Raw genomic sequence first — 11,929 nt, 5'->3', positions numbered from 1 at the left:
CACACACACACACACACACACACACACACACACATACTGCAGAGGATTGGGACCTGGATCATTAACACTGAACATCTGTTTTGGCCTGGATTACACTCCCTCTCAATAATGATCACGTTCAAAACACACACACTGCCTCAAACATGTGCAAACACACAAGAACAGCGATGGTGTGCATCAGCTTCAGAAACCTGAGAGGAAACAGTCCTGAAAACAAACACCCCAATAAAACAAAAGCTACATTAATCTGTGAACTGTATCATTTATTAATTTGTATTAAAAAAACAAATTTAAACATCATCATTTGAAGAAATGTGTTATCACAGTCAGTGACAAGGTTGTAGCTGTGTTGGTTAAACCTTCAAAGTAAAGTAATGAGCAATCTCAGACATTATCGCGTCAGAGAACGTTGCGAATGACTCTCAGCTACTACCACCTATACTTTTCACTCAGTATTTGTAACACTAACCATTTATGTGCTGGCTAATGCAGACTAGCTGTGGCAGCCATCTTGAGTTTAGTTGACTCTTAAAGCTAGTTAGCAGCAGAGGTTTTGCAAGTTTCATTGAAATTTGTCCTGGGGTTCATGAGATATTTTGCTAACAGACATAAACATGGGCAATAACAGAATCATCTGCCTTTGCCTACAATAAAAGAACAATAACTACATTTAGGTCTTATTAGTTTCAACTGATTAATGTTTTCAGAAGTAATAAACTACATGATCTTGCATCCATCAACTACACATTAACTTAAACCAGAAATATGCACATAAACATATTTATATTATAATTATTATTAATGTTTAAATAATACAATAGTTTATAGATCATTTCACATCCCAACAGTCACTGACAAAATAAAAACATCCTTGAAGTGAAAGTAGAGAAAGCATTGTTAATTAATTTGATGTTTTGACTGTAGTTTCCCTGTTTGAGCTGGTTTCTTCTTGTAGAACCAGTTTACAGTCAGTTTCTGTCATTTGAACTTTAAATCGTTTACGGAGTGGTAATTTGATTTGGAAAGGAAACTGATTTATGTCCCTTCCATCCAGAGAAAAGAAGGGGAAGGACAAAGTAGAAGCAAATAAGATAAAAGAGATTTTAAAGAAAGCAAAGTCAGATTAAAGTCAACGATATATCCTGAGCCCAGTGTCTGGACGGGAACATTAGGCTGCAAAGACAGAGCAGATGTTTGTTTGAGAAAAACAAAGACTAGACTTTGACATAACCTTTCAAAAGAAACATTATTGCACTCATACTGTGTAGCAGACAGCTGTTTGTTATAGACAGCAAACAATTCTACATAACATGTTCCATTTATTCTATCACTGTAAAACTGTGAAATTATCTCATTTTCTTCTCGGAAATACAAATTAAACACCTGCTGGCCAAAAAAAACCCCCAAACAAACCTATAATGCCTCATTATGTAAAACAACTAAATTCACTATGAATATAAAATATATTTTCATCTGCATCTTACATTTGTGTAGGTGTGATGCTGGTATAGGTCATAAAGCAGTTTTATCAACTGGAGGCTCCTGGGTCACATCTGGACCACCAGCTTTTTTCATCCGGCCGATAAAAACGTTTTAAAATGTGAATTTATTAAGGACTATTGGTAACAGGGATCAGTTGTAGCACAGCTCAGGAATATTAATGTTTAGAAAGAAAGATTTCCAACGACCTTTTGTTGATATTAATGAACAATTTTAATGAATCTTTTAAGACCCACGTGGAAAACTTGGTAAAGAAACTGAAAGTTAAACTAGGTTTCTTTTTCAGAAACGGATCCTGTCTAACTCTGAATGTTAGGAAACAACTTGTAGCTGCGACTTTCCTTCCCTCCATTTACTACAGTAACATTATTTATATTAACGTTTTTTCAAGCTTCCTGCAGATGTTGGACACTGTCTGTTACAGTGCACTAAGATTCATAACTGGCTGTAACTACCGTACCCACCACTGCACCCTGTATTCACTGGTTAACTGGTCATCATTAACTTCACGCAGACTCTCCCACTGGTACATTTTCATCTTTAAATCACTTCTTGGTCTGCTGCCTTCATACATCTCCTCCTGCATGTCTCTGCGTGAGTGCAGCTACAGCGTGCACTCTCTGGACATTATTACCTGCAGTGTTCCCTCAGTGAGGACTGAACTTTGCAAAAGGTCCTTCTCCTACTTGGCTCCTGTTTCCTGGAACATCTTGCAAAATGATCTGATGCTCTCGACCTTGACTTCTCCAAGTGGCTTCAAACATCTGCTAAGCTCATTGCAAAACCCAACGCAGACATGTTCCTGTTTTTAGCGTTTTACATCACTTTATAATGCAACTGTTTTTTATTTTGTTTTAGTTCATTTCTTCCATTTACTTTTCATTTTATGCTTTTTGATATGACCATCTATTGTTGTCTGCATCTCATCTGTGTTCTTTGTTAAAAACAGTCTTGTAAACGAGTCCTCGAGTCTCGGTGAGACTAACCCGTGTAAATAAAGGTTGAATGAAAGAAAAGAACAAAAACATGCCACACGTTTTGGTGCCAAGCAGCACGGTGGTGCAGTTGGTGGAGCTGTCGTCTCTCAACAAGAAGATTGCCAGATTGAATCCCAGCCTGGCACCTCTCTAGGTGGAGTGTGCATGTTCTTTTCATGTGTGCATGGATTTTCTACGGTTTCCCTCCACTGTGCATGCTATAGCTTTAGATTATCCCTAGATGTGAGGGCCATGTGGTGGACATCAAGGGTATTGTTCTGTCATTATGTTGTGGGCCCAGGTTCTAGTAGGATTGTTCATTATTTTGCCTTTTCTGACGTGGCTGGGCTTCTTGGTTTGCAACAACGGCTGTCTCACTACAGGTTAGAGCTGCGGCTAATCAGTCAAACTGAGCAACTGCACTGTTGTGCTTTCAAAGAAACCATAATGAAAACAGTCTAATTCATTCAACCTTGATTTAAACAGGTTAGTCTAATGACTGACAGTCTGAGACTGTAATTTTCTGACAGTGATTTTTGTGAGAAAGAGAGCAGCTTTTTGGGAACTCATATTACTTTTCTTCTTCTTCATACGAGCTCAACATTAAGCTGGAGACTTTGGTATCACTACTTTCTTCTTTAATGACTAAAATGTCTGCTTCTTTCAGATCCATGCTCAGTTCAGGCTCCACAACGTCAAGTCATAACTCTTTGTTAACTTTCACCTGACTGCATGGCTGCTTTGTGCACATGTATTTTACATCTCTCAGTCTCAGACATAGAAATGAATACAGTCAGCTACTGTTGAACCTTTACACCATTTAAAGTGAAAATGTGCACAAATCATGTATGCTCTTAAACTGCCAAGTTCTGACAGATTTCAAGTATTATTTATGCAAATGTTTGAGAGCAAAACAAAAACACTGTATGGACGCCCATAAATGAAACGTCATTCCAGCAGGCCTTTAAATATTTCTTAACACCTTTCTTCTGGTGGAGCTGTAAAAACAGCCAACAGCCTTCTGCTCTGTACATTTACTGAAAGTGTCCTTTAAACTGTAGAAAGTATTATCCTTCTTAAATTACATTTACCAAGTGACTGACAAATACAGTTTAGGGGTTGCATAGCAACAGTTTAAAGAGATGGACACTTGGAGCTAAGATCAAATTACAGATGATTTATGGGTTTCATCTCACTCAGTGTGGCCGCCTCCAAAATGTCTTGGTTTGAGGGAAACTCTTCCCCATTCCAATTCTTGGTTTTCTTCTTTTAATAAATGTAGCCAGGGGAAGAAGAGCTTTAAATTATGATAGATGATTTGTTTGGTCCTGATGCCAGGAAAACTTTCATAGTGGAGATTTCCACAGAAGCTCATATTGGCAAGTGAGGCATTTTCAATTACATCCCACAGACTCCGAATGTGGCTTGCCAACGTACCACAGAATATTTTGTGTAACTTCGTATTTCAGAGCTTTGATTGGTTTTCATATCTCTTATAAACAATGCAGAAAACAAACATGAGCAACCAGAAGCTGACAAACGCAGTTATGAATGCTGTCGTCTATCCACATGTGCAGCAGGAGTAAAGATCCGCTCAAGCGTTAGAGTACTAAAACTTATCTTTAAATGACTCGGTGAAGTGTGGGCCTGGATAATGAAAACAAACAGGCTGCACTTGGCTGAATACTCACAGACACCACGTTCACAAAGTCGTCATCAGAGAGGGTCTCCAGCATCTTACTGACTGATGTTTTGATGAGTTTGAGGGTGAGACCTGACACGCTTCCACTCCTGCAGTCAAACAAACATTGATTTACAATAAAAACAATAAAGCACATAGTAGAGAGAATGATGCATATTGCCATGGCCCCTCCTCTGACTGCAGGGGTGGCTCCTCCTTTAGGCAGAGGTGGGCCTTGAGCAATTGGAGCCACCTGGGTTCAGTAATTTAAAAGAAAGTTCTACTTTTTTCTCTCTCTCCTCTCCTCCAGGTACCCTCTTTTTGTCCTTTGTTCCAGTTTGGTTTTGGTTGGACATATTCATTCAGATGCACATCCACTCATTCTTACACTGCACACACTAAATAGACTTGCCCATTTGTATTTATCGTCTTTGGTTGGGTTTTATTTGTGCAATAAAACTATTTTAATGGTCCATACGTTTGGCTCCCCTCATTCTTGTTATGGGTCATGAGCCAGGCCTGTGACAGTATAAAGTAGCCTCTCGATATTTTGCAGTTCGACTTTCATGGACTCACTCTTTCGCAGGTTTTTAATGTAAGATTGTACATGACACATGATTGGCTGATTGATGGAGTGAGCTGCACAAGCGGAATGGATTGTCTTTAATTAAAATAATCAAGCACAACCTGAACCGAGCCTTTAGTCCCCCTCAGCGAACACTGAGAGGGCCAGGCCACCGGGAAATGTCCCAGTGCTCCTGATGGTCAGTCTGCCTGCAATTTTTTATTTTATTTTTTTTTTGGGGGGGGGGGGGGGGTGCTGCGCTTCTTAAGCACTCCCCCATCTCTGCCTCCCTGCCAGATTGTCGGATCGCCTCGTGCCTTAAGTATCCAGCATTCTTGTTCCTGCTCTCGTTCCTGACCCACTTCATGACCACAAATTCCTTGCCCAAGATGGATACTTCTGCCCATCGGATACCTGGACCACAACTTCAGCTCTGCCTTAAGACCACCAATCCCAGCTAAACCCCTCAAATAAGTTTGACCTTTTCTGCCTCTATGTGAAGACACAGGTGAAGAGCATGAGTGCGACTGCGGTGGAGAAGTGGGCGTGGCAGGTGGAAGAGAGCAGAGCTCATGACACGCTGTGCTCTTTTAGAGCGTTTAGAGAGTTCATTGTTAAGAACATTACAACGGTGTGGGAAGGGTTTATAAAGCCTTAAAATACATATAAATACTAAAATAAATCTTAAGTCCCTACTTCGCGGATTTTCACCTTTTGAGGGGGTGTCTGGAACGTAACCCCCACAATAAGTGAGGGATTACTTGAAACATGTTTACAAGGAAAATGGTGTGAGAAATGTCAAGGAATTTGCCCAAATATAAATATTATTGATCAATCAGATGTTCAAGCTGGTCATTGGTGGGTAAATATTGGTATGAATCCTAAACACTGTGATTAACTGGGTGGCAGTATGTCTCTTTGTGTCAAATAAAGTTATCTTTGTGTGTATTTGTGAATCTTTGTGACGTGAGTTTTACCTCATACATTTATAATAAAAATATAATCTTCCCTCCAAACTTGATTTCTTATGTTAGAATTTGTGCCTAAATGAGAGGGACACAAAAAAAAAAAATCTATATATAAATTAAGCACTTGAGAATTATTTAAAAATGATCAAAACAGGAACAAACTTCATGGAATTTTCTTTACACATACGTATAAAAATATAGTTAAATTTTCAGTGAAATTTAGAGCAGTTGTTAGAATTGTAACTTTGAAGATGCAAACTCTGGTTCTTTGTGTTTATTTAAAGTTTGAGCTCCTCCACATGATCTTGAAGAAGAATCTGAATAAAGTGGAACAACAATTCATTCACTTTTTGTGTCCGCACCATCGACACAATCTTTAGTAGAATCAGTGTTTTTCTAAATAATTTAATCTTTAAAAAATATTAATTGAGGTATTAAAGTCAATTTACACAAACAGATGTTTTTAAAGTTAACAAACGAGTCCATGTTGCTAATATGAAACCCAGAACGTGCCATGTCAATTCATTTTATTTTATAAATGGCAACTATAAAACACCAAAAATAAATTTTTTCTGTTTTTAGTTTCAATTGCAATCATGTTCATATATCATTTTTCAGCTTGTGTTGATAATAAAACCTTTAAATTTTGCGGAGTGGAAGTACGCACAGCTTAGTCATGACGTAATCCTGACCATATTCTAAACATACTTTCTTATTTCATTTCAACATTTATCTGTCAGTGCTGGTACTGAATCTGGAAAAAAACAGCATGGATGTAGTAGGATAATCTAATATATGGCGGTTAACTGGTTTAAATTCTGCAGCCTGGCCTTGGCTTGATCTTTTTAATTTTAGGAATATTTTAAATTTAAACAAATAGTTGAATACTCCTTAAACATGACTCAGGCTTCTATAACCTAAGAGACAGTTCAGCATTTCTAAACTTTTATAGGCAGAACTCAGTTTTAAACCACAGAATTCTAAATAATGAGGTTGCCCAGTGAACCGACTGTTTTTTGTTACACCGTGCCACATACGAGTACAGTGCAGCGGTGCCCAGCAGGATGAGGCCACTCAGAGTTGCCATCAGAGCCTCCTGGCACCCAAAAACTAATAAAATGTGACTGTAAAGTATGAATCACGAGGCTGTCACTCACGCATCCACTAGGATCAGCATGTCCTTTGGTGACGCTGCCCCCTGGATGTACCTAGTGAGTAATAACACACACACAGTCACAGGTTGTACAGACTGAGCTCATACAAGAAGATGTAACACAAACACACTTTATAATCCAACAAAGTTCGGTCAGGTCATATGGACGATTTATTTCTTTGATGAGACGTTTCATCCTTCATCCAAGGACTTCTTCAATCCAAGAAGCCAGAAGAAAACCTAGTCCCACAAGAAACACACTCTTGTAGTGGACCAACCAGTTTGCTGGTGATAAGATGGTTTCTAGGGCCCGCTCTCTCCCCAGTCGACTCCTCTGAGGCAGCCATGGCCAAAGTGGTTTGTAAAACATTACGTTCATGCTCAATAATCCAGGTAAAAAAAATACAACAAAGTTCAGTCAGGTCATCTGGACGTTTTTTTGTTGTTGAGACGTTTCAAATTGGTTGGTCCACTATGGGAGTGTGCTGCTTGTGGGACTGAGTTTGTTTGTGGCTCAACGGACTGATGAAGTCCTTTGGATGAAGGACGAAATGTCTCATCAAAAAAAGAAACAGTCCAGATGACCTGATGGAACTTGGTTGGAATTTTTTTACCTGGATTATTGAGCATGAACTTTGAAACTTTATAATGTTAACACTAATTTCTGCACAATAGTTTTCATACAATATTTTTATTCCTCAATCTAGAAGTTGTGTACTCATTACGTAGCGAGCAGCTGCACTCACCAAGGTCGTCTGCGCACGTCGTAGAGGTCAATGTGGTCAGGTGAACCGCCCGAGTCGATCCAAGGGGATGCTGCATTTTGGAAAAACAGTGGATTTATTTCCAAATGGAGGTCAACGCAATAATTTGGGTTTAATAGCATTTTACATAAAGTGCATTTTCCTAATGGTTTGAGTTTTGTTGAATGACCAGCAAGTCTCAAACGCCAGACTCCTGTTCTGATCCAGACCAAATGAAAAGTCGAGTCAGACCCTAACTCTATGTTAAATTGTACTGAATGGGAATGCACTGGTTTGATGAAATGAAATGTGATTGCTACTGTTACGAGAGTGGTGTGGCTCCTTTAAGAGTGACATTTTATATATTAGTGTATAATGTACACATTAGTGTATACAATATACACTACATTAGTCTGTATTTTAACTGACTCAGGCCATCTGTACCATTTACTTCCAATCATGTGGATGTTTAGGTGTCTTGCTACCTTTAATTTCAGTTGATCTGATTTATTTATTCTTGTGTAAAATCAAAGGAAATGCATTTTTTAGACATAAGATATAAGTTAATCAGGTTTCATTAAAATGTTTATGAAACTACAGTTCACATTAGATTTACTTTCTCAAGATTTAGCAGCTTAAGTTCACAAGAACACAAATGAAGGCAAACCACAACAAATGTTTTGGTTTTGGGTTGTAAGGAAATTTAATAAAATTTTTAATTATTGACAGTTGTTCTGAACCTTGGATCTTTTCTGTAAATCAGACTGGATCTTTGAACAAAAAGTTTGAGCATCCCTGCTTTACACTATCTATAAACATTTGTCTTATAAAAAGTGGGTTTTCTTTCCAAAGAAACATAAAATTTTACTCTTTTTCTCAAAAATTTGAACGAGATTATTTTCAAATAAATAAAACTATATGGCTGAAAAACATTTCAAAATGTATATATAAGAAACAAATTTGTGATTTCTTTCTAAGAATTGTTTGTGACTGTGTTCTTCAAAGCAGGAGCTGCTGACCTGGGAAGTAACGAGCCAAACCCGTCGCAGAGCCAAACACCTGCCAGAGCAGCGAGGGATCTTCCTCTTTGTTTTTCCGGAAAACATCCTCCAAGGCTTCCGTCCAATTTAGCTCATTCAAAATGATGGTAGCTGGACCGCACACAAACAAACAAGCATGAATTAAATGATTTATCATAGGCATATATACATTTTCTAAAACATTTACTCTTAACAAAAACAGTTTTGTTTGAAAAATACTTTAAGATGTAAGATGCACACAGATTTGACAGCATTTGACCACCATCATCAGTTTGCCTTAAGAGCATATTACCAGTTTTATTCTCAGTATCTAACGTAGCAGAATAAGACAAAAGATCAGAGTTTTTTTTTTTATCAGACTGATGAAGCTGTATGATTCTGGAAGTACTGTAAGCACAAATCAGCCAGACAGACAGCTTGTTTTAAGTCCAGCGCCTGTTTCTCTGCAGAAGCAATAAAGGCTTATTGCTCCAAACAATCTGGACTAATTCAATAACTCCCTCAGCAAAACTAGCAGAGAGAGCAGAGTCCACGTCAAAATGAAGCTGTGTGACTCATACTTAAGTGTATGTGCTTTGGTTTTGTGAGCGTGTGTGTCATGGCAACTGGATTAAAATTGGACATCAAGACAAGATTGGGAGGGAGGGAATGCCCTGGAGATTCAGAGTTTGATGAAACAAAAAAATTATTTGACATGCATAGATACAGTCTGTGTGTGTGAGAAACAAAATAAAATACTTTGATAAATAAGGATTATTATACTGAAAATTTAACAAATAAAGGTAGGGGGTTGGAGGGAATGACAGCTTGTACATGGTGTGCCCTGAGTTTCACCCAGTAACTGGTGAAAACGGGCGTGGACCCCCTTGACGACTGAATGGATGAATGACAAAAAGAGAAATGTAAAAATAGATGAAGAAATATAGTTTTTGGTTAAGACAAACCCCCCATTTTAATGCAAACCCAATTAAAAAAAAGATATCATAATTGTACCTACTTATAAATCAAAGACATCGTTTCTTTAATTTAGTACACGTATGTTTGCTGACAGACTCAGCCCTCTACTGAAAGGAATATTTATGGGTACATATGGAGTAATTACCATTGTACAGGTTACTAACTTTGTACTTACAGAAGCTATACTTTGTATATAGTAAGTAGTTACTTGGTACTTATCAGCTATGTACCTGGTAAATTCTATGTAATGTCACTTTATGACACACGAGTCTCCATAAGTACCAGGCACATGTTGCATATTTCCTCAGTACCACATTTTCTGACATATAAGTCACAGTTTTTTTGCATAGATTTGTCAGTGCTGCGACTTATATGATGAAGTGACTTATATACGTTTCTTTTTCCACATTCATAACAATTTTTGACTGATGCTTTAAATTTCTAAGAACTACAACAGTGAATGCTCTATATGCGTGCTCGCTTCACTCAGCTGGTGCAGGAACATTGGAGAGCTAGTGGCTCTGGCCGCAATGGATGGATTGCACCGCCCAGGCAAAATGAAGCCGTTTTAACCATTAATGTGCATTTATTAAGGAAAAGTTAAACTGAGACACACCTTTGCTATAATGTCGAGCAAACAAATAATTGTTTTTAAGCGTTAATTTTGTTAAACTTCTAAGAACTGCAACAGCGAGTCCTCCTGTGCATGCTTGCTTCACTCAGCTGGTGCAGGCGGAGGAACGCTGGAGAGCTGGCAGATCCAGCCATAATGGATGGATGGATGGATAGATGGATGGATGGATGGATGGATGGATGATGGATGGATGGATGGATGGACAGATGGACGGATGGCGCTGCACAGCCCAGGCTAAATGAAGCGGTTTTGACCATTAAATAAATGCATAATAAATGCATAACGCATAATAAGCAAATAATAAGCGAATAATAAACGCATACTAAACGCATAATAAACGTGTCGGATCAGCGCTGACGCATAATAACTGCGACTTATGCGCCGAAGTGACATATATTTTTTTCCTCTTCATGATGCTTTTTTAGGACTGATGCAACTTATACGCCAGAAAATGCAATACAAACAGGGTGCTAACTTGGCTTTATTACATATATGTACCTATAGGGGCCATGCTCTATCATGAAATGTCTTACTTGGTACATCACTTGGTAAGTTCACTATGGTAGATCGCTTCATATAAAGAGCCCAGCAGGTACAAATCAAGTACCTGGTACACACCCATCTGTGTTATGTACAGTATTGCTACAGATATGTTTTACATTTTTTTACAGTTAGTACTGTTAGACCTACTTTTGTTAAGTAGAAATACATTTACTGCCAAAATACAATCACAGTATTCATTTTCTGTGTAATGCAGGGGCTTTTCTTGCTCTGTTTTGTGACCCAACTGCTCCCTTCTGGCTCCCCACTCCGTTCACTCACAACCACTCTTTGGGCTTTATTTTTGCACATGTAGGATAAAGATGGACTCCTGGCCAGGTCCTTAATGGCTCCCTGTTGTATTGTAGAAAAATGTGTGTGCTAAAGATAAGTGGCAACAATTTGTGGAGGCCTAAAGTCCCTGATCCCTCAGGATGGCTCTTTATGGTTCAGTGCTGCTACTTTTCCTGACATCTCTGGTTAACAAGACCTTAAACAAGACTTACTGGTTTGTTTTTCTTTATTCTCAACACTAAAATGTAATTTACGTTTAGTTGGTTGCACTGTCGTCAACACAAATACAGAAACAATGCATGATTTGCATGTAAGCTTAATCACAAAAAGAAACAAAAATGTGCTTCTTTTGAGTAGAACGATCTTTTCCATGAGAGGACTGAGAGTATCCCCCACCTCACACCCCCAAGCATCTGTGTTGATTCTGCAGCTTCAATATTACATCAACAGGAGGCAGTGTCATTTAATGTGAGCTGAATGCTGGAACAAATCACCACTCCAGTATAAACAGATCCATCCGTGAGGTGATGCGTCGGTTGCTTGCTCGAGGTCATTGCGACGAGAGGAAGAGCGATGTCACCACGGTAATGCAAGCGTCGTGCGGCTCTATGAGCCGTGGCTTCATTTCCTGACAGACTTCAGAGGGTAACACACGCGTGTTTGAGTACTCAGTGTCTTGATCCGTGCTTGTTGCTCCAAGTAAAGATTTTTTTGCTTTATAGAATTAAAATTTGGCACAAAATAAATATTAACACAATTAATTTAGGATGCTAGTTAAATTAGTTTTATGCAAAAAGACTCTGATGTGAAAACAACAAAAAAGGATTAAATAAAAAGCTCCCAACTCCTTTTGAGCAATCGGCTTTGACCAGTGTGG

At 38.5% G+C, this 11,929-nt stretch overlaps 1 protein-coding gene across 1 annotated transcript in view; it reads right to left on the bottom strand.

The window, feature by feature from the left end:
- The window catches only part of cacna2d1a (calcium channel, voltage-dependent, alpha 2/delta subunit 1a), a gene marked incomplete in the record, with an annotated part of 124,783 nt that overhangs the window by 51,014 nt on the left and 61,840 nt on the right, over positions 1–11,929 (bottom strand). Inside the window, 4 exon segments of the mRNA XM_037696172.1 lie at positions 4,169–4,268; positions 6,849–6,899; positions 7,591–7,660; positions 8,607–8,738. Coding sequence (XP_037552100.1) covers positions 4,169–4,268; positions 6,849–6,899; positions 7,591–7,660; positions 8,607–8,738 — 353 coding nt within the window.

The sequence above is a fragment of the Nematolebias whitei genome, chromosome 22 (assembly GCF_014905685.2).
Source record: "Nematolebias whitei isolate Nwh7 chromosome 22, NemWhi1, whole genome shotgun sequence".
Lineage (NCBI taxonomy): Eukaryota > Metazoa > Chordata > Actinopteri > Cyprinodontiformes > Rivulidae > Nematolebias > Nematolebias whitei.
This window is presented reverse-complemented; position numbering and strand designations above follow the sequence as displayed.